General features: G+C 43.1%; 1 protein-coding gene across 1 annotated transcript in view; it reads left to right on the forward strand.

The window, feature by feature from the left end:
• Window positions 1-1,513: 1,513 nt before the first annotated feature.
• Window positions 1,514-22,832, forward strand: part of ptprt (protein tyrosine phosphatase receptor type T) — a 239,634-nt gene continuing 218,315 nt past the window's right edge. Inside the window, exons 1-3 of the mRNA XM_040158914.1 lie at window positions 1,514-1,556; window positions 4,414-4,588; window positions 22,221-22,514. Coding sequence (XP_040014848.1) covers window positions 4,441-4,588; window positions 22,221-22,514 — 442 coding nt within the window. The 5' untranslated portion in view covers window positions 1,514-1,556; window positions 4,414-4,440. The remainder of the gene's footprint in view (window positions 1,557-4,413; window positions 4,589-22,220; window positions 22,515-22,832) is intronic.

The following is a 22,832-nucleotide window of genomic DNA, read 5'->3' on the forward strand; positions in this document are numbered from 1 at the left end:
AGAGAGCCAGCGAGAAGGTCCAAACTCAGGGTCTTCATCACTCAGATCTGACAGAAACATTTGGCCTCACAAAACTCCAGACTGCTTACCGCAGCACTCTGTGGCCTGATAACCTTTTGCAGTCTTTTGTTATTGGCACTGTGCGTTGCATTTTGCATTACACTTGGGTACAACAAAACGTAATCTTGTTACTCTGAGCAAATCAGTCTTGTGACAAGCTTGAAAAACTGTAGGGGAGAGTTGTAATACGTGGTTGTACATAATGTGGGACAGCATAATAATTTAAAGAAAGAAAGAACGAACAGCTGGCGCCAGAAGCTCTTTTCGTTTTAATTTGGAAGAATGTAAACAAGCTAACACTTTAGTTATTCCTTTTGTCTTTTTTCCATTTCTCGCCATGTCCACTTACTCACGCTAATTGAAACTCTCTTCGCTTCCTCTTTCTTTCTTTTTTCTTTCAGTCTCTTATTTCCTGCTAGGCTTTCTTTTTAAAATGCTGGCACAGAAGACATAGCTCTGATTGGTGCCAGTCACCGATCAGATCAGTCAAAGTGGGAGAGTCAATGGGGGAACGCGAGAGGAAGAGAGTAGAGTTGTTCACGATGGAAGAAAGAAAATAAACTAGAAAAAAACTGAATTAGCGTAAAGAGAGGGAGGAGAAAGAATAATACACAAATGAAGAAAGGTTACCGAAAACACAACCTTCATGTCTAAGTCCTTGTCATGTGCAACAACCTGACCATTAGAGTCAGCGCGAATTATCATTGTTGAATGATTAATGCGCACTCCGCTTGGCTTGTCTCAGTCTGCAGACACTCAAAATGAAATTAACCTGTCGCAGGCTGGTCTCAATGCCAGGCCAAAGTCACCCAATGTCTGGCCGTCTGTCTCGCTGTCTGCCGGCTCATCTGTCTTGTAGCCATCCCATGAATTTCTCTGCCTTGCTCCAGACAACAATATTGAGCCCTGTTTGAACTGGATTACTATTTTTGTCTGTTTTACTTCCAAGTGTTGTTTCTTATAAATGGCAGAATCTGCCATTATAATCCATTGGGAATTTATTAAGACTTCCAAGATGGCATCTTTGATTAATCTCAGTATTTTAGAAAGCTTGAGAACCTATTCAGGCGGAATTCATTTTACCTCGACCTATGTCAAGAGACATATTAAAAAGCTTGAGCCCATACGACCTTGGTTTTGTTCCGTTTTTCCAGAGCATATATATTAGATGTTTCCAACACAATTGATTCACATTAAAAATATGTTGCACCAAAAAGATTGTGTGTGAGTGTGTGTGTGTGTGTGTGTGTGTGTGTGTGTGTGTGTGTGTGTGTGTGTGTGTGTGCGTGTGTTGGGGGCGGGGGGTTCATCTCCTCATCTCCTCCAATAGATTATTTTACCTACTGTTTACACTGTGTCCATTTGCTGTGTGTGTTGCAGGTAAAGCGCCCCACTTCCTGCGTCTTCAGAATGTGGAGGTGAACGTGGGTCAGAACGCTACGTTTCAGTGTACTGCCGGAGGGAAATGGTCTCAGCATGATAAACTCTGGCTACAGGTTAGTGCCTTCAGATCAGTAAATATGTATATGAGTGCAATCAGCAAGAAGTCTACGAAGAGAGCTTGTATAAAGGAAGGTCAGAATACCGTAAATGTTCACATATTCTAAAACTGTTGTAACAGAAAAGTAATTCTTTGTTTCAGTGGCAGATTTTCCGGGTATTTTTGTCAAATACAAATCAGCCACAACATTAAAACCAGTTACCGGTTTTAATGTTGTGGCTGATCAGTGTATGTTGGGTTTGACGCTGCGCTGTGGCATATCCCAGTGTAGTAATTGTACATCTGCGAAAAGGTCTAGCAAGCAGTACTTCTACAGGTAAATATAATTCTGAAAAATATAATCATTATTGTCAATTTACACACAATAATACACTGCAAGGTGTCCAGATCTGTCAAACTATGGGATGAGGCATGGGCCAAGAATCCAACAAGGAAAACTGGACTGCAGTTTCTTCCTCCAAGTCCATTATTTTCAATATTAGGACACCTCAGTGTTTATTATGGCTATTACACCATAACCACTTGGTACTTGCAAAAATAGAAGCAGTGTTTGTTATCCATTTCTTAAAGTTTGAATAAAGCAAGTGTCTGGCATCTCATGAATATGTAGTTCTGGGGGTATGTTGTGTTGAGCAAGTAATATACATACCCTGCTCCGACTAGAGAGTTGTTTTCAAATGTATCTTCTGCCGCCACACACCAACAATGGCGGTGATTTGTTTACCACTTATTTTTGTTCTTTTTAATGTCCTGGTAACTTGTTAAAGACACATTGTAAAGAATTGGGAAGCTGGAGACCACAAAGATCAGGTTTTCCTTAAGTCCTTCCCATAGTGGCGCGGAGTAGTTAACAACTCGGTGCTTTCCTTTCTGCTGGAACGAAGACGAAATTGAGCCCTTTTCAACTTTCCCCTGTAGCGTCGCTGGGCGCTTTTTGAGTCTGTCGAACTCAGCAGGGGGGTTCTGGGCTGCAAAGCCAAGTCTCATTCACAATGACTAGCAGCCAAGGCTGGCCCAGCTTTTTTAATCTGAGTGTGTGGATGGCCCGTTAGGCATGCTTCGCCACCAAAAGTTCAGAGGTGTGGAGGAAGTGCTGTTTCAATGGTTCTGTGCACTTTATTATACCCTAGGCACCGATTTAGAACGGCAAGTAACTCTCGACCAGAACTGTGAGGTATCCTTTTACGTGATAAATTATAGGGGACTCCTGCCAGCCAATCAAAAAAAAAAAAAAAGAGGAGGATAAACAGGTAGAAATGAAAATGAATGGATGAATCTACTGATATTTTATTTAATATTTTTGTAAAACAAAATATAAATGATATAAAAGGTCAACATAGATAATACAGTTATCACTTATTTACGCCATTTAATCAAAAGAATAAAATAAATATAAAAAATAAGCACACTGTAGGAAACATCCCAAGCCTTCCCAGCTCGATTTCAGGATGGATTAAAAGTCCTTGTTCTGCTTCACACCGATGACTCCGTATCTCTGTCTGTGTGTGTGTCCGTGTATGTTGTGTGGATCCAGGCCTATATACTCATTATAGTTTACATTCACGTGCGCCGGCAAGCTTGAATATTTTCACTGTCCCTGGTTGTGTTCCACTGAGAATGGTGCTATGTACAGTAATGACATTTGCAATGGAGAGCGGTGACCCCCATGACTGCTGGGGAAAGCATGTTTCTCCAAATTGGCAGATAATACTGCAGTGGTTTAAAAAAAACAAAAAAAAAAACAGATTGGATCTGGAGATGTAGGGATAATATGCAAAGCAGAAAGTGGCAGCAGTACGCTTTTTAGATTTCATGTTTGACTTGCTCTGTTCAAATTGCTTCTGTTCCCTGCCAGGCCTCTGATATCAGTACGGGGTCATTATTGTGTCATTTATTGATGCATGTCTCTTGGAATCACGGTAAATTGACACAATTTGTCAGACGAACAACTGAAAATACAGAAACCATGAGAGCAGCAGTCATTGGCACAGGTTGCACTAGTCTTTTTCACTGTATTTTCTTTCTAATGATCCCATGCATCAGATCACGCCCTACACCATGGAAACCTCCATGCCTGAATGTTAAGGCCGGTGTGAAAGCGCCTAATGATGTCATCAGGGTTATCTCAGCCCGGGCCTGGAGACGACGGGAAGCCTGCATTACGAATATGGGGGGGGGGGCATGGAATTTGAGAGATTGGTGGGGGTTTAACGCCGATCTGCCACGACATTAAAACCGGTAACTGTTGTTGATGTCGGGGCTGACTGGTGCTTGTTGGTGAGTGTAGGATCCAGTGTTTTAAAAGCTTGAACCGACTAGTAAACAAAAGTCAGAATATCTCAGTCTGTGTATCAGTCTCAACCGCTCTTTTCTTTAATCTCTCTCCTGTGCGTCCCTCAGCCTCGTGGAAGCCTAGTACTACATTTCTGTAGTAGAAGTTTGAAGTCAAAGGAAAAGGGCTAAGTTAAGAGAGCTAATCACTACTTCTAATAGATTTCTCAAGATGTTAGGGCTAAAAAAAATTGGGGCTGATAGCAGATCATATTTAATACCGTTGAGAAATACAAGAGGCAATCACGAGCTACTGTAGACACACTTTTTTCTTAGGTTTGGATTTTTTTGCCTCCTGTCATTTTCAAATGGCAACAAACAGTAAATCGAATTTCAGGTTTAAAAACATCTTTGAGTGATGTCAGAGATTCTTTGCCCTCGTCTTTCTACATTCGCGTTTTTCCAGATTCCACATGCCGTCACTTGATGTCACTCTTCCAGAAGCCTAGTCAGCATCAATGGGAACATGCTACGCGGCTTTTGCCAGTAACTGACCGGCTCTCGTCTTTCTCATCATGCAGCAGTGGAATGGTAAGGACACGGCGCTGATGGTGACCAGGGTGGTGAACCACCGCCGTTTCTCTGCGACTGTCAGCGTGGGTGACACTTCGCAGCGCAGCACCAGCCGCTACCGCTGTGTCATCCGATCAGACGGCGGGTCGGGGGTGTCCAACTATGCCGACCTCATTGTTAAAGGTACGTTCTGCTGTTTTCCAGTCTTGCATAAAGAATAAGTTGAAGCCAAACAAACAGTCAATTATTAGCATGGCATTTGTGATGAATTTAAATGGGTGAAAGAAGAGCAGCACAAATCTGATCAGTATGGATGCAGTAGGATAAAGTAGGACAACTTCTATAATGTAGAAAAAGTGAGAAACAAACCTGGCTTGTGTGTGTGTGTGTGTGTTTGGCTGTTGCTCATTAGCGTTGTGAGAAAGGAATACTGAACAGACTTCGGAGCAGTGACTAGAACTCACAATGAGCCCCCTTTGACTCCAGTTTTGTCTGTCTGCTGTCAGTCTTTCAGTTAGTTTTCTTCATGTGGTTCCGTGTCATGTTCCCTCCCTTTCTCTCAGGGCTTGAAATAGATACCAACAAGTTGATTGTTTATTTCTTTAATTTTGAATAAAAACAAAAACAAAAAAGAAAAAACTAACAGAATATTTTTAGAGGTTCCAATTTCTCACTGTCACCTAATAATAAGGTGTCAATTCTGTAGTCTCGTTTTTTTGTAGTGTCAAAGTTTGACTTTTACAAACATTTCTTCCTGACGAGGGCAAAGGATGAATGCAGCAGTACTTCAGTGGGAACACAAGTAAAGTTAAGATGTTTACAACAGAGTTCTATCTTTTACCACACCCAACCCACGGATCTGCATTCTAAATTGTACTCAAGGCCCCCTAAAGGTATGCAAACGGTCCAAAGAGATATGCATAACATGTTACGCAAGGAATCAATTTTCAGCGTAATCGCTGTAATTGGATAGCTATGAAGAAACGCAGCGTAGGTTATAAATATTTCACACAGCAAATACTCTGCCATTTTACTGAAGCGCTGGAACAAGCAGAGAAAACACGATATTGCTAAACACTGATTAAAAAAAACGTTTTATCTCACTTGGACACAATTTAAGGTCAAATGTAATGTGAGCATTTGAGTTTAAGCGGTTAAAACACTAGTAATTTGACTACTAATCATAAATAACAATTACACTGATCAGCCACGACAATCAAACCAGCTACTGGTTTTAATTTCGTGGCTGAATGGTGTATACAGGTTACATGTTAATTATATGCACATATTAAACTACACGCCGTATGTGTTTGTGTGTGTAGAACTGTAATTTTTCTCCTCCTCTCCTTTCATTTCTCTCTTTCGGTGTTTTCCTTTCACCCCTACTCACCTCTTGTTTCCTCTATCCCATGTGCATTTATCTGTGCCGCCCCACAAATCCCCTCACTGAGGACTTTCAAATCCTCTAATGCGATCCACTCAGCTCTTTGCTCACACTAAATACAGGGCGGAGATCGTAAGAAATGACCGCCCCGCCCTCCATCCCACGGTTCATGTGAGCAACAGGAAATATAGGAGTGTCCTGCTGCGAAGGATGTTGATTTACTGAGGGCGCTGGATAATGTTGTTGCAAGGCCCTTGATAAAATTATAGTATCACAGCTATCTGTTGTTGTCAGACATAATTACATTCCTTTACCTCTCCCAGTCTCGTTCTGTTGCACACTTCTGTTTCAGATTCTGTTTTTTATCCATCTCTGTCTCTACCTTCAACTCACCGACTTTACGAATCGTGACGACATTTTTTTTTCCATCACGAAACTTCTCTCAACATTGATTTGTCTCGAGCTATATCATAATAATCACTTAACCTTGTATACTAAAGTGCACCGAGCCCCCTATCGGTCAGCACAGTGTTTGCTAAGAGGTTAGCCTGATCCTTCAGTCACTCACGCAGCGTATGCTAACGGATTAGAAGCAATCTGTTGTTTTATGCTATCGTTTTAGCACATAGCCTGCTCTTGCTTAACATAGACAATTCCTAAGTGTTAGCAATGACCTGCTATCACGTAACATGTTGTATGAGAGATTGTTTGCACCACGCCTACAGTCGGTCTTCGTAGCTTGCGCCGACATGGCAGCACTGAGCCTCCTATCAGTCAAAACAGTTTATTCTGAAACTTGGCGCTGGGACAGCTATGCTTAGGCGCTAGCGCTGTCTTAGCGCTGCATGTATGCATTGTTGTCACTGAGCCGTCTAGCACTCAAAACAGCGCATGCTAATGTATTACCGCTGACCCGCTATCCTTCAACATGTTGTGATAGTGTAAGTGCTAGCAAGGTGCTCTGCTTTTGCTTAAAATCTCCAATGCTGGAGAGTTAGTGCGGGGCCTCCTACGTTTACACTTGCGTGTTGGCATAGAGCAGAGCAATCTACCACAGCCACAGATGTTTTTTTTTATATGTCTCCCATCCTTTAACAAACAAGGTGATCACCAGGAAAAATACCTCTCGCAAACTTTGTGTTCTGCTTTTTAAGTGTCCTTCACCGGGACACAAAGGGCCCAGGTGCTCAGTCACTGTAAAGCCGAGTTTATGCTTGGCTGCCTGACATTCTCCAGGGTTGTCTTCTGACAACATTGTTTTGCACCTCGACCAAAATTTATACCTTAGGCACAGCAGTGGAAACACAGAGGAAATGTTTGGTGGAGTTAAAGTTTATTACGCCCACCAACAGTTTATTATGACCATTTATCATTATTTGCTGTGGATTAACTGTCCATCTTAACAATAATTAACTAATTAACTAATAAATTATTTCAGTGTAGTGAAAATTGGATGTCTGTGATGCATTTTGACAAACACATCTCTCTTTCTTAAGATATTTTGTGTGAATTATGTGTATTTTTATTTCCAGTGAACATAAAAATATCTTCATGGTGTAAAGGGGATTGAACTGTGTTTGTTTTTTAATGAGATTTAAATTGCATCACTGAAATACATTTAAATGTAGAAACCCACTGGCCTAAATTATGTTTTCAATACATATTTGTATGAATTATGCTGCTAACCTTATTTGGTCTGAAGGATGTTTTAATCTGGAGGGAGAATGGAGTGTGTACATATGTGTGTGTGTGTGTGTGTGTGTGTGTGTGTGTGTGTGTTTGTGTGCATGTGTGAGTGTGTGTGCTGTTTTGATTAGATGATAGTCCAGGGACTGAAACTGTCATTACCATCTGTTAGCAGAACACACAGACTGTACTCCCGAGAACGTCCAAATGTGTGTGTGTGTGTGTGTGTGTGTGTTGCTTACCCTGCTGAATGTGCCTTTTGGCGTGTATGTGCTCCTGTGTCTGTCCTGTGTGTGTGAAGCTCAGGTGCTGTGAACATGCGTTGTGCCAAAGGAGCAGCCCATGCCAACACAATGAAAAAGAGAGAACTGCAATGTGACACACATGCACATGCACGCGCCTCGGTGAGGCCCTCAGTGTGTGTGCAGTGCGTGTTGCTAAATTTGCGTATATGTGTTATTGTCCTTGCTTTGCACATTTTCATATTTTGAGTTTTTTCACTCTATCCATCCAGGTGAGGTGTGATCATCTGTGTGCCGCTTAATCTGTCACTGGCTGTGTGTATTGTCTTTTCATGGGTGAGGTGTCATGGTTATTGTGTGTCCAAATTAATTTTTGTGTGTTTGTGTGTTCTCCCGGGCCGCTAAGTGAAATCGGGGTTAATTAGTGAGTTGTTCAGTCAGGTGTGACCAGGGGAATCTGGAGAGAGACGCTTCTCATATTACAGTGTGTTGTATATGTCTGTGTCTGTGTGTGTGAGTGCGTGTGTGTGTGTGTGTGTGTGTCCCATGCGTGCTCATGCATGTGTTTTAATCTTCTGACACGACACCGCTGCGCTGCTGAACAGATGATGTCTTCCTTGTTAACTAACTGAAAAAAGACAGCTGAAATTAAACATGCGGAATTAAACTAGTAACCCTCTGGTGGAGTTATATTTCAACGCAGAGTTAGACAATCGCAGATCTAAAATCATCAGTACCTCGATAGAGTAATATTCAAAAGTAAAAGGAGTGAATTTTTTACTTACAGCGACTCTGTCTGGCGTCTTTGAAACAGTGCTGTTTGTAGAGAAATGGGAAAATCTTGGGGTAAATCGGTGCAGTTTAGGTGTTGATCTCAACCAAAAAAGGCGGATTTGTGCACTTTGCCATCTGCCACAGTGTCTTTTTTAGTAATACCACCGGGGGCTCCGAAGTCGGAACGTTTCAAATTCTACACATAGCAGCTTTACACGAAACTCTTGAATCTCAGAGAATTAGGGAACGAAACAACTTCGACAGTAGGAGAAGTAACACAGCAAATTAAAAATATGATAGCTCAACAGTATGATAATAGTTTTAGATTCAATAATCCTTTTTAATAAACTTTGATGAGACATAAAGAATAATTTGAATGAAATAAAATGTAAGAAACTGGGGCTTTCACAGACGGACAACTTACGATTAAATACTGTAATGACAATCACCACAAATAACAAAAAGCAGGGATTACGACAGTAGTTTTTGTTAGTTGTTTGTAACAATTTCTTTGTATACTGCAGAAAACCACAGTAGAATCAAAACAATATTTACATTTGAACTTTTGCTGACACCTTCGACAGAAAGATCAGATCAGTCAGAGAGATTAGTCAAAAGGCAGAAAGGAAGGCACATTAAACACGATGCTCGAGGTCACACCTCTACTCGTGTTTTGCCCACAGTCATTGTCCCCTCCACCTCATCTCCCTGCGTCCCCATCCTCCCCGTATCTACGGCTCTGCCTCGCTTCACACCTCCCTCATTAACAACCCCGTCTCCTAGAAATCACGATCCTACACAACTAAATCGCAACATCAGATACGTTTTGTAAGAAATGTAATTGCGGCTGGATTACGTTTCCTATAAACATACTGAGCATGTGTTGTTCATTTACGCATTTGGCCAGTTGCAAATACGTTGATACTGAAGATATCAGTAAAATGTTCGCAGACAACAAATTTGGTTTTTCGCAACAGAAAATATCTGCTCTTGCAGTACAGTATGGACTCGTAGGGACTCCAGCATTATCATACTACTTTATGGTTATGTTTAGGCACTCGCAGCGCTTGGCTGCGACCCCCGGCGTCTTATGTGACAGTTGTAAACGCAGTGCTTCATTCAGTTAAGAGAAATATGTTGCCTCTGGACATAATCCAGCCAGTGACTAAGTTTTTCTACAAAATGTACTCGCTGTTGCAGTTTATTCGTATAGGAACAGAATTTCTTGTCCTTTAAGTTCATGTACGGTAAAGAAAACATGCAGTGACAGTGATTTCCTGTCAACACAAATACACACATGCTCGTACTTCTATCTTTGTGAGTACACCTGTTGACATAATGCATTCCCTTGCCGGTTACATAAACCTCAACCTCATCATAACGAAATACCTAAGCTAAACCTGATTCCAACCTGGACCCTAAAACCAGGTCTCAACCCTCAAACAGCCCTTTGAAGCTGTGGGGACCGGACAAAATGTCCTCACTTTCCCAAAATGTCCTCACTCCCAAGGTGTAAAACTCAAACCGGTCCTCACAAGGTGAGAAATACAAGTGCACGTGCGCACGCACACACACACGCACGCACACACACACACACACACACACACACAGATTTTTTCTTCTTTTCTCTGTTTTTGTCATGTGTATGGCTTGTAACAGCCAGAGGGCAACACCACCCCAACAAAAACCTCAACATACAAGGTGAGAAATACAAGTGCACGTGCGCACGCACACACGCACACACGCACACACGCACACACACACACACACACACACACACACACAGATTTTTTTTCTCTGCTGTATTTTCTTTGTTTGTATGGCTCAGTCAAATGGCAGGAAGTCAAAGCCCCAGGGCAACAAGGTCTCAACCATACCCCCGGCTGTGAGTGTGTGTATGAATGTGTGTGAGACAGCGAGCAACCCTGCACGCTGACATGTCTGTGTGTCTCGGGGAGTATGAATTTAGGCTGTATTTAGGCTACGTATATGCATTCGTGTGTGTTGTGTGTGTGTGTGTGTTTCGTTGCGTATGGGCATTTGGGCATCTGTGTGTGTGTCTGTGTGTGTGTGTGTGCGCGCTCTGTCTGTCAGAGATAAGACTCAGTGGGGCGTTGCAGAGATCCAGGCGAGCCACTGTCAGCCAGTGCGCTGTGGACACCATACAGAGTGTGTGTGTGCTTGTGTGTGAGTTCCCCAGGAATGCTGCTACATCTTTCTAAGTCTCCCTGGGTTGCCATAAAGCTGATTGTAGTCCAAGAATAAGACCCAGCAGTGCCACCGCAGTATGTAAGTGTTTGTGAGTGTGTGTGTGTGTGTGTGTGTGTGTGTGTGTGTGCGTGTGTCCATAGAGCGTTTCGTTGCCCAAAGCTCATTCCCGGGATCTTCTATGTGTCTGTTCCCTGATAAGAAAATCAATAGGAGAGTGGACAGTTCAGCCCTATATGTCAGATCTGTTGAAGCCCACTGATGCCTCGAACTCCCACTGGAAGTGAACACAACACAACACAACCTCCAATTCCTTAAAAAAAAAAATAAGTGCTTGAAAAGTATGTTTGACTTCCGTGTGAGGAGTTTTATTCCAGAATGAGGTGTCAAACGTTTGAAAAGGCGCATATACGAGATGTCAATCATTTATAGAAAAGTTACCTTACCTTACCTTTACCGAGCAGCCGGCTGTTGTAGCATCTTATATTTTAATTAATGACGCCACGAGGATCAAGGCTCAAGTTATCTGATAGCACAGTAAATGGTCGAATAAATGCTGGCATTCAAACAATAGTGGAGTCATTTGAGATGGTTTGTGCCCTTGAGCAGTCAGGGGGCTTTTAATGAGAAATGTCTGCAGGAAGCGTTGAGATCCGCAGGAAGCTTGACACAGAGTAGCGCCACCAACTGCAAATAGTTACTGTGTCCGTTAAAAAGAGATAATCTGAAACCCTGTTACTGCACAGACAGAATTAGTGCGACGCAAACGTACGTTATTCTGATTCTGATTCGTCGAGAATACGGGTAAACGTGGAAGAAGCGTCGGGTTCACAAAAAAAACAGCATCAACGTCACATTAAAACGGAAACAGGGAGAGTTTTTTTTTGTACTACAATATGATAAAGCCAGGGAAAGATTTTTTATCTCCAACTTGGCTGGACAGACAAAGAAAATACTGCCAGCAACAAAAACTCAAGTTTTCCTCAGTTCAATTTGATCCGACTTTCCTTCAAATTAAAAATATGGCCCATGTCAGTTTGCACAACGTGGATTGCAGTGACGGTGATTTGCAACAATGAATAAGAAAAAATAAAAAAATAGATAACAGAAAATTAGGAAATACACACATACACACAATACACATAATATACATTTGTACATATAAGTTTTGTTGAAGTGAAGATTTGCTCCCTGAGGAGAGAGAAAACTTGAAAGAACGTTTTATGTGAAAAGTTGTCAAAGTTTGTTTATCTGCCTACATCAGGGAGTGTGTACGTGTTTGAGAGTGTGTCTGAGTCATGTGTGTGTGAAGGGAAGGGAGGCATACACCCGTACAGTGTAAACTCCACCTGCCTCTCTAACCAGCTCCTTTGGGCTTTGCCTTAGGGTGTGTGTGTGTGTGTGTGTGTGTGTGTGTGTGTTTGAGAGTTGTCTTGTGTATGCTGGGCGATTTGTCATGTTATCGGTATTCCACGTCCATTGGTCTTTCAGGCGCATCAGCCTGTGTGTGCCTGTGCTTCTGTGTTCGCGCGTGTGTGTCAGTGAGGGTGGACACTTCACACAGAATATCTGAGGAGAAATATAAGTAATGCATGAACAGGTGTGGTGAGTAGAGGAGGAACGACCGAGGTGAGAAGAAAAGAAGGAAAAAAAAAAGGCGGAGAGGAAGGAGGAAAGAGGGTCAGTGGGAGGTGAGGGAAGCAAAGGCTGAAACCGAAGGCAGGGGGGCACAAGACACCAGTGAGGAAGTGGAGAGAGGTGAACTGAAAGTACATAACAGTAGAGCCGAACAAAAAACAAGAGAAGAAAGGAAGAGGAAAACAAGACGTGAAAATGAGGAAGAAGGATTATTATCTTGCCAATGCAGAATCTCCTCAACGCAGAAATGACGTTGCTATACCACTTATCTGCAACAATAAATACGTTTGGTGGGAAACGTAATTGAGGCCAGATTTCAGTTTTCTGTACATAGAATGAGGATAGGTTGTTACTTGACGGATTTGGCAAGTCACAATTGAGTCGATACTCAACGTATCAGTAAAATGTTCACAGGCAACGTATTTGTTTTCCACCAGAATATCCAAACTCTCCGCCGGTAGCGACCACAGCATCATCAAACCTTTTTTATGGCTCTGGGTTCGGGTTTGGGAAAAAGGTCCCAAGGACTTCAGACGCGACGTTTTTACTTACATTTAACGAAAACACCGTCTTTCCCGAAACCTCGACCACGGTGCTTTCGTTGCCTAAACCACAGACGCTTCCACCTATGCAAACCCCGGTGTCTGGCGCGACAGTCGTGTGCTTCCTGCGCTTCATCCACTCAAAAATACATCGCCGCTGAGCGTAATCCAGCCAGCGATTACATTTTCTACAAAACGTATTTGCTGTCGCAGTTTAGTCGTATGGAAATGTAATTTTCTATGAGACGGGCTGGAAGCAGAGAAGCAGAGAAGCCAAAGCTGACAGATTCAATCCCATCCCCGTCACTACCCACGTCTTCTTGAACCACAACCTGCCCCCGTACCGTATTTTCATGTGGATAAGAGCAGCTAAATGCTAAGAAATGTAAAACAGCGTGAGGAGGAGAGACGTGACCACTCGGAGTGTCCTGCTGTTTCATTCCTGTGAAGCTGACAGGTTTGAGACTTAATTCTCGTTTCATTAAAAAACTGTTGGAGAATATTTAAGTGACACTAAGAAGATCAGTGTCTCTTTTAGGCTCTTTCTTGTTACCGTTCCTCCATTTCCCTCCATTTGCCTCCACCTTCACTGTGTGTGTGTGTGTGTGTGTGTGTGTGTGTGATCATATTTCATAGTTCAGACTTCTACCTGGCACTTTTATCCACAGCAGCTTACAGTGAGTGAGCAGTCAGTAGTTCCCGGTCGTGTCCATGGACACTTTGACGGGACTGATGTGGTTGTGAGACGCAATCTCACACATTTTGGGAAATAAACTCAAACTCAAAGGTAGCGCACCATGGGAAGATGATACGCCGTTGCTTTGTCACCGTCACCTCTCCCTGTTGCCAGTCTTAATAAGTTAAAAAGAAAAAACCATGTTTGCGTTCTGGACTCTTGTTCAGCCAAACACTGACATTAAGGTGAGATCACGTAACAAGTTCTACGTCACACGCTTTGCTGTCTTTGATGTGGTTTGAGGACAGCGTTGGCTTCGTATGTCACGTTTAGAAAGAGCTGGACTTGATCCATCATCGGTGGCAACAGGCAACTAGAAACAGGGGAAGGAGAAGACGCACTCCGAAGGAATTAGGTAATGAATTTGGTAAATTTGTCAGGTAAGGGTTTTGAATCCACGCTGAATGAACTCATGTAACCTGAGTCTGTGGTTGCTCTTAGCTGTATTCATACCACAAACAGACCCCGCAGGATTTGACTTTGATTAGGACTAAAGTCCTTTGGAGGTGTCTGGTTTTGGTCTGCATCAAACTGCAGCTTTCCAAACTGGAAGAATGACGGAGTAACACTGGGTTTCCTCTAACCTGAATTGACCAAGCCAGTTGTGTATAGGCCTATTCAATGGCAGACATTTGACTTTTCATTTGATTTTTCTTTTTTTGGGGGGGGGGGTGGCTAGAGGTGGACTCAGATGGCAAGGAGTGCAGGTAGAGTGTGTGTGTGTGCCCGTCTGTGTGTATGCGCATGAATATGTGTATGAGAAGTTTGTGTTTTCCTCTGTGTTCACACGTCTGTCTTTTCATGCTTTGTGTGTCTTCATCTGTTGCTCCGTTTTTATGTGTTGGAGTGTGTCTGTGTGTGTGTAAGGAAGAAGCAGGTGTCTGCCACAGTGAGTTTGCTGTGAGGAGATCAGATCCTATTTCCCATGATTCTTTACTCCCCTTGGTTGTAAAATACACTGTTTGCCCCCACTCAGTTTTTTCTTTCTTTCGTTCTTTCTTTTCCAATCCTTCTCTCCCTCCCGTCCATCCTCTGCGATGCAGGCGGTGTCGTCGTGCTGTGAGTCCTTTGATTAAATCATTCTTTGTGACCAGGCAGTGGAAAAGAACGTTCCCTGTGTGTGTGTGTGCTGAATTCATTACACCAAGTAACAGGCCAATGGGATTATGGAGTGTGTTACTCACAGGTGTACACACACACACACACACACACACACTCTCAGCATACTGAAAGCACTCAATCCCAAGGACTCGGAGCAATGTGTTTATATAAAAGCCAGTAGCAGTTCTGAGCTGCCAAATAAGCCACAAAGAAAACGAAAGACCTTGAGACCACGTCGCAACTGGATCCCTCCGGCCGCGGCGCCCGTCTACGTGTTGACTACTCAGTAGTCATAACTACATTATACCATGAGTACTCATTAGTCATGGGTAGGACCGCGCCCACCCTCATTTCCATCCCAACTACACACCTGTAAAGCTTCGTGACTGTATCTCGCACGGTCGTGACGCTATCGTGGTGACAAAATCTGTCCACGGTCAGACTTATAAACACCTGCCAAAGTACTCAAAACCGCCCCTGCGGTATGTCCCGCTACACTAGGTGTCTCCAGGGACCACATTTTGTCACGATGACACACACCCACACACACACACAGAGACTCACAGGGCGAAAACAATACCAGCCACGCTGAAGCGGCTGGTAAGAAAGAAATGGTAGTAAGTCTTGTTCTGGTAGATCGAGTGAAGGAAGGGCGTAGGGGTCGGAGGTGACACCACACATGGGTGGAGGGTTCTCACTCTTAATGAAGTGCTGATGCACTTGGAGACAACGAATGGGCTGGAGCAGCAGGAAGACTTCTTGTCACACCTAACCAATCCTGTAGCAGTAAAAACCGGAATAAATTGGCCTCCTCATTAACAGAAACAAACACAAGCACCAAGGAAAAAATAAAATAGCCTTCCCATATAGAGACTTAAGTATAGAGACTTAAAAGAGGCATTCTTGACTTTGTCTAACATTGGTTAAAGGACGATTCCCCTTTATTACGATTGATTCTTATCGGTAGTGATGAAATTGTACTCACGAAAATAACGGCTGAGACTTGGGAACAGGACGACATTGCTAAAAGAGTCGGATGAGCCAAGAAACGCGAGTGGTCAAACAATCAGAGCGGTTGTACCTAAACCTGGGGGTTAGCCGAACTGAAAAACAAAACAAAAACAAGAAACTTTTCAACTTTGACCTACCGTTCCTACCGTAGTTGTGCACACGCAGTTTACTTGTGAAATGAGAGATTATTACCAACATTTCGATTGCATCCATTTTTTGCTTTACTTCCGATTAAAGTGGTTTATAAAATATGGCTAAATCCAGCTTATTTACAGCCTGTTTGATCATGTGACTCATGTTTCTTGCCCTGTCGGACTTCTTTTAGTGACGTTGTCACGTTCCCAAATCTCAATAATCATTTCGGTAGAGTGCAATATTATCATGACCATTGGCCGAAACAATTGAAATTAGGCCCAAGTCGTGATAAAAAGGAATTAGGCTTTAAGCAAGAGAAACGCTAAATTGGCCTAAGACCGAGTGATCTGGTGTCTTCTGGTCACAGTTGCTTTTCATTGCCATGTAGCATGTAATATTTGAAAACACGCAATGGAAACACAAAGGGAAGAGAGAGACAGAGAGAGTGTACATGGACAGGAGGAAAATGAAGAACCCTTTCTCTTTCTCTCTCGCTTATCGTCCTGACTGTCATTACTCTTTCTCTCTCTCCCCTGCTGAAATGTGACAAAAACAGATTTTGGTAGAGCGATTTTCAGTTTCGGCGCAAATGATTTTCCCATCTTTTCCGCCACCCTGGCAATATCTTTTCTCTTCTCTGTGGTGGGCTGAGGCCTCCTTTATCTGTCTCTCTATCACTCTCTCTCATACACTCTTAACACACCCACACACACACACACACACACTCTCTCTGAGAACTCAGCAGAGCTCAGAAAGATTTGATAGCATTTTTGGATTTGTCACACACACACACACACACACACACGCGCGTGTTAACAGAAATACACACCCTCAAATACTCACACTATTAGGCATCTTATAAGCTGCAGGAGAGAAGCTCGATAAAAAAAACAAAAACCAATATCACAAACAACACAACTATTACTCACTCCTTTCCACTTTTTCCTAATTTCTTTTTCTTTCTTTAGCCTTTTTTTCACCTCCTCCTCCACCGAGTGTGTAAGTGTGTGTTTCTGTGTGAAGTGTGAGCGTGTTACACTGGCTGTCAGGAGAAGCAGACAGTGAAATGAAGTGAGAACCCTTTAGACTGGAAAGACAGACTCTGTACTCTCTCTCCTCCTCCTACTTTTGTTTGCGATTTTGCAGCCCGCCTCACTAACTTCCTTGCCTTCCTGACATAATTTCAACATCTGGGCTTAGCTCTCAGGGCTGGATGGCTGGGATGTCATCCGTGGGCACGGCATGTTTTTTTTTTTTTTTTTTTTTTTCTGTTGTGACGCTTCAAAAATTTCGCCCAATATTCACTCAGCTGTTGGATAGGACTGTAGCCTCTGTCTCTCAACATCTGCTGTACTTTAATCAAGGCTGCAGAGGAGGAGATGTGTTTTGTGGCCACTAATTTCATAGTTGGCACATTAATGATAAGTCTGTTGAAAAGCAGTCCATTTACGAATGAATGGATTCTAATTTTTTCTTTCTCATCACTCAGACTGATCATTTTCTAATCTGATCATTAAGCCATACTTCATTATTCAAAATGGACACCTCACCAGCTGCATGGGTCCTTCTTATTCATTTTTTCTTGGGTGGCTTAAAAATTTTCAGGCAGTCGTAACGAAGAGCGCAGACATCCGGGGCGTTGCTGGACACATTCACACACACACACACACACACACACACACACACACACACACACACACACACTAAAAAACAAAGCACACATAAAGAATATACATAAAAAATTGACGCACACACATGCAGAAACACACTTTCACACAAAGTTTAACAAAACGCTACGGACAGATGTTTACAATAACAGGAGAGATTAAAACTGGGACACATTATTATGCTAAAAGTAACTTACATACAGAACACAGACACACACACACACACACAGACACACAGACACACACACACACACACACACACACACACACACAATGACCCAAGCTCAAACATCACACTGGGACTGTAGTACAGTACAGTAAAAAAGTTGATCCATATACTTCGTACCCTCCGGGTGTAGTAACAGGATACACAAGATAAAACCTTTATGGAGCCAAGACTGCCGCGCACACACACACATATACACGCACAAGTTTTTATTGGCCCACAGTTACAGTGCTGTACTCCTGCTGTATTCCATTTTAAAACTTAATGAGCACTAGCTTGTTTTCACCACACTTTGAGCGTGTCTTCTGCACAGACTAATTGGCGTCCTGCAGGAGAACCCCTCCTGCCGACATCCCCTCTCTTCTAGTTCATATTCATATCTAACTTTGTGTAGCTGTGGATGTGAAATATGTGTAATAGACTCCACGGTGTCCTGATATACAGAAATCACAGGCAACATTCGCAATAATGTTCTATTTCAGAGCACCCTTTATTCTTCTACTTATACCGTCATCACTCCTTAGAGGCAAAGAATACAACCTGTGTCGATTTAAAGTTAGTTTTTAACCAATGGTAAGACCCCTTTTGTCATTTAAGGCTTTTTCCTTTTTTACATGATCCAATATCTTTACACATTTGATTTTTCTGCTCATTTATTTATTTTTGCATCTGATAAATTCCCGAAAGAGGTAAACTCTCTATTTCTGATTGAGCTTTACCTGTAGGAGAAATGTGCGTGAATTTGTGACTTAAATCTCTGAGGTGATGTGCGGTGCAGCCGCGTGTCTGGGTGCATGTTTTAATTAATCATGAAACAAATAGCTGGATCATAACTATAAAAAACGTTCTAACTAGTCTCAATCGATAACGTAGTAGACTTATGCTAATATAGCACGTGTACTGGTTTAGAATAGTAATTTAACTCTCATCCAGAGCTACTGTATGTTTGCGTTCTCCTGTTACACAGACGTCTGTCAGCCAATGAGAACAAAAAACCCAAACACATCCTTTCTGTGGCCAAGCTAGAGACACTGCTGCTGCACTGCTGCTCCAACTCTCTTATCAGTTCATCCTCCTTTACTCTCTTTTTTCCGAGCCCCCTCTGCTCCTCATGCTTTGACTTCAGTTCATCCTTCTTTTCATCTCTCCACCGTCTTTCTTACCCCTTTTTCACACCCTTTCCGCCTTCTTGACCAAATATTTCTTGCATTATCCTTGGTTCATCTCTTCCCTGCGACCCATCCCTCTTCATCTCCCTCCCTCTTTTCCCCACCGACATCCTTCTTTCTTCTTCCCTCCTTCCGCCGTCCCTTTCTCTCACACGTAATTAGCATCGCCGTATGAAGGCCAAACGTAGTTGATCTGCCATCAGTGTGTCTGTACTGTATACTGTTTCTGTATCAATCTAAGGAGGCGCACGTGTGTGTGTCTGCGTTTGCATCTCTGTATGTTCAGACAGATATATTCGTGTGTACAAATGTGTGTTTTTGAATATTAAAAAATGTTTGCTTATTGTAGTTATGTGTGTGTGTGTGTGTGTGTGTGTGTCTGGGCCAGGCACCTGTTCCAAATGCACTTCAGTCTACCTATGTGCGTACATGCAAGCACAGGCTTTTCGCGTTTTATGGGCGTATTCGCACGTGTACAACAGGCAGGAGTACGTGTGGCATATTTTGTATCCAACAAATGTGGGCGCCTGTGGTTCGGCATTTTCTGCGTGCGTCCCCCGTGCCGTCGTGGACGCCGTACTGTGCGTCACCGGGTGGCCTCTGTAACCCTCCGCTGTAAACGAGCTGGCAGAGGGAGGAATGGGGCGGCAGAGGAAGGGAGTGATTGAACGATCTGGCGCTTTCTTCCTGTGGAGCAAAATCCGGCGAAGTTGTTGAATAATAAATGATGTTAATGAAGATTTGAGACTGTGTTTTACAACTGCTTTAACAGACCCTGTGAAAGGAAAGTGTCAGTGATTTGGCATGTTTAGTCTATTCACTGCGCTATGTGTACTTTACATGGCAGCTGACCATTTTGCAAATGAAGCTGCTCTGTTTCAGATGTGTTGAATGTTTTTTGAGAAACACATCTTATACGTGCTTATCAAATCTGCCCCTTTTTCAGAACAAGCGAGGAAAATTGCGATAGGATGAGACCATTTTGCCCGCTTCCAGTGAATCACCCTCAAAACTTCCCCCGGAAAATGTGAAGCGTTCCTCGTTAAGATAAAGATGAAACCATTTAGAAAATGTGACACGCAAAATGAAAGGCAACAGTATAAATCACAAAGGTTCATGAATATTAAGATGGGGAACATAAATGCTCTTTATTTTGACTATGCATTCAAATGCATGCAATGCAGACACACACTTTGGTCACATATACAGAGAGATGATTCTTGTTTTTTTTTTACCCTCCCCTCCTCTCACAAATGCACACGCAGATCCAGAGACGCTTCCCCTAGTTGAGATGGATGAGTGTGCGGTGACTGACAGTTGATTCATGGGTCCCGCAGCCACCGTTAGATATTCTAATGGGGCCTTGAGGAAAGTAAAAAACTTGGTGAGCTCAGGACTTTGCTTTCAGACAGTGAGGAGAGAGGGGTCATTATTCTTAGCTAGCATAACACAGCTGTCAACTGACAAATAACCTGCCACGAAAAAAAAAAAAGATTACTATTAAGATACCCCAGACTTGAATCTTAAAATGAACCTTTTAGTTGCAGTTGTTTGAAAATCATAATAGCTCATTTGCTACCTGCGTATCAGTGATGAATGAATGATAACGTCACTCGGTTGCTGGGCACCTGAATGATCGAAAACAGGGACGACGCTGATTCCAGATGGAAGCTGGCTGGGGATTTGATAATATGGTCAGCACCTTGGACTATCAAGCTACCGGGATACCCTGATATTGTTTAAAGATGATACAGAACCGTGTTTCCCCTGCACCGTTTTATTTTCCGGTAGGGGCGTATCTAGGGGCTGGGGTAGATATGAGCGTCCACGTAACAGCAAGGCTATGGACAACCGAAAACCCGTCAAACATCTGAAGACTCAAGACGATCAAGAAGTCCTTCACATTTTATAACATGGTGTGTGTTTTCTGTTTTGTGTGGGAGCTGTCCACGGTGGTTACCACCGTCCATACTGATGGGCAGGATTCTCGCGGGCACAGTCAAATGACCAGCAGAAAAACCCTGCCAAGTCAACGTGGCTGTCAATGTTATTGTTTGCATCCGTTCCGGGCGTGTTTTGTTAGTCAACACCACTAAGTCCTCCTCTCGTTGCTGTAGCGAGAATATAGTGCTTTAGGGAGCTGTGCGTGGGCTCATTTTACTGCCTGGCCTGCATCACCAAGCAATGCTTGTACAGTGGCTCAGAAAGTGTACACCGCTGAAATCACCTTTCTGCAGATATTCTGCATCCTAACTATTGTGTGTATCCTTTCAAGGAGGTCTCACTACTTGTACGGACGCTGGATATCTCACTTTGAAAAGAAGCTGCTGTCAGTTTGCTTCTGTGTTTTTAGGCTTGACAGTGCCATTATTTTAAAGTAGCATAAATAGAAAGTCTAGTGGCAAAGTAGCTGTCAGCAACACGTCAACTATGTGGTGGATTAGTGCTGCAGGTAGAGAATTCGCTCCAACAACGTCTCCTTTTTAGCCTTTAGTGGCAGCTGTTTTCAATTAAGTCTCCTCTTGCTTCACATTTACACCACACTGTAACCGTTTGGCAGTGGCTGCGGTGGCAGAATAAGCTTTTCTCTTCTAATTTCAGGATCACGTTCGCAGTTGTCTCCTCTGCACACAAAAGAGCTGCAGCATATTCAAAGGGTCTGTGAGAGTTCAAGGGCATCAGGGCACGATGTGCACCGATGGTGTCAGAATGGAGTACGGCTGGAAACTGACATTGTCTCAACTTTCTTTCATCATGTTTATGGATACTTGTGTTGGGGAAATCGACTGAGGTGTGAGAATATCTTTAGGTGGCAGCTGGTACATAAAACACCTCGTAATGAAATGATGCATTTCAAATTGTGTTTATTGCTTCTGAAAGTTAAAGAGTGCCCCAAGTGTGTGGTGTGTGTGTGTATCCGTGTGTGTGTGTGTGTGTGTTCGCGCGCGTGTATGTGTGTGTGGGTGTGTGAGTGTGCGTGTGTGCTGTGGTTGGCTTCTAAAACTCTCATTTTGTTGGAGTATTACACTGATTGGATTTTGCTATAGTTTTCGGGGGAAGATGAGTTCAGTAATGCATTCAGATTCAAGGGGGACCAGCTCAGGTGGGGCCACAGTTACAGTCAAAACAAGGTTTTCTGATTGGCACTAGGACCGAACTGCTTGATTCAACAGGGACAACACGTTTTATTGACTTTTTCAATAGGATATTATTTGATTTTATGAAACCAAAAAGAGAGAATGTTCAGAGCCTACACTTAACTAACCATCTCGGTTCCCACTTTACCCATTTCACAGCTCCACCTACCCCCATCGCTCCGCCCGAGCTTCTCGCCGTTGGGGCCACCTACCTTTGGATCAAACCCAACGCCAACAGCATCATCGGCGACGGGCCCATCATCCTTAAGGAAGTGGAATACCGCACCACTTCGGGGAACTGGGCAGAGACCCACGTGGTCGACTCCCCTACCTATAAGCTGTGGCATCTGGACCCAGATGTGGAGTACGAAATCAAGGTCCTGCTGTCCAGACCCGGGGAGGGAGGAACCGGTCCTCCGGGGCCGCCGTTGGTCACCAGGACCAAATGTGCAGGTGAGTGACGCCTGTTTTATTGTTTTGTGTTTGAGCTTTCCTCTTTCTTTCTTTTTCCTTCATGTAATTTTGCGGGTTTTGCTTCAGTCTTTAGATTTGTTTGTAGGTTTGATTTCCTTCCCTTTATATACCTTTTTAAAAAACGATTCGACGTCGCTTGGTCCTTTATTGTCTTGCTCGCATGTTGCTCGCTCTATTACGGTGTAGAATGTTTATCTGTTTCTGTGCTGACTAGACTCGGTTGCTGTGTCCTCATGTTCTGCATACACACTATGAACACTGTGCGTGTGTGCGTGTGTGTGTGTGTGTGTGTGTGGA

This window comes from Xiphias gladius, chromosome 21, assembly GCF_016859285.1.
Source record: "Xiphias gladius isolate SHS-SW01 ecotype Sanya breed wild chromosome 21, ASM1685928v1, whole genome shotgun sequence".
Taxonomy (NCBI): Eukaryota; Metazoa; Chordata; class Actinopteri; order Istiophoriformes; family Xiphiidae; genus Xiphias; species Xiphias gladius.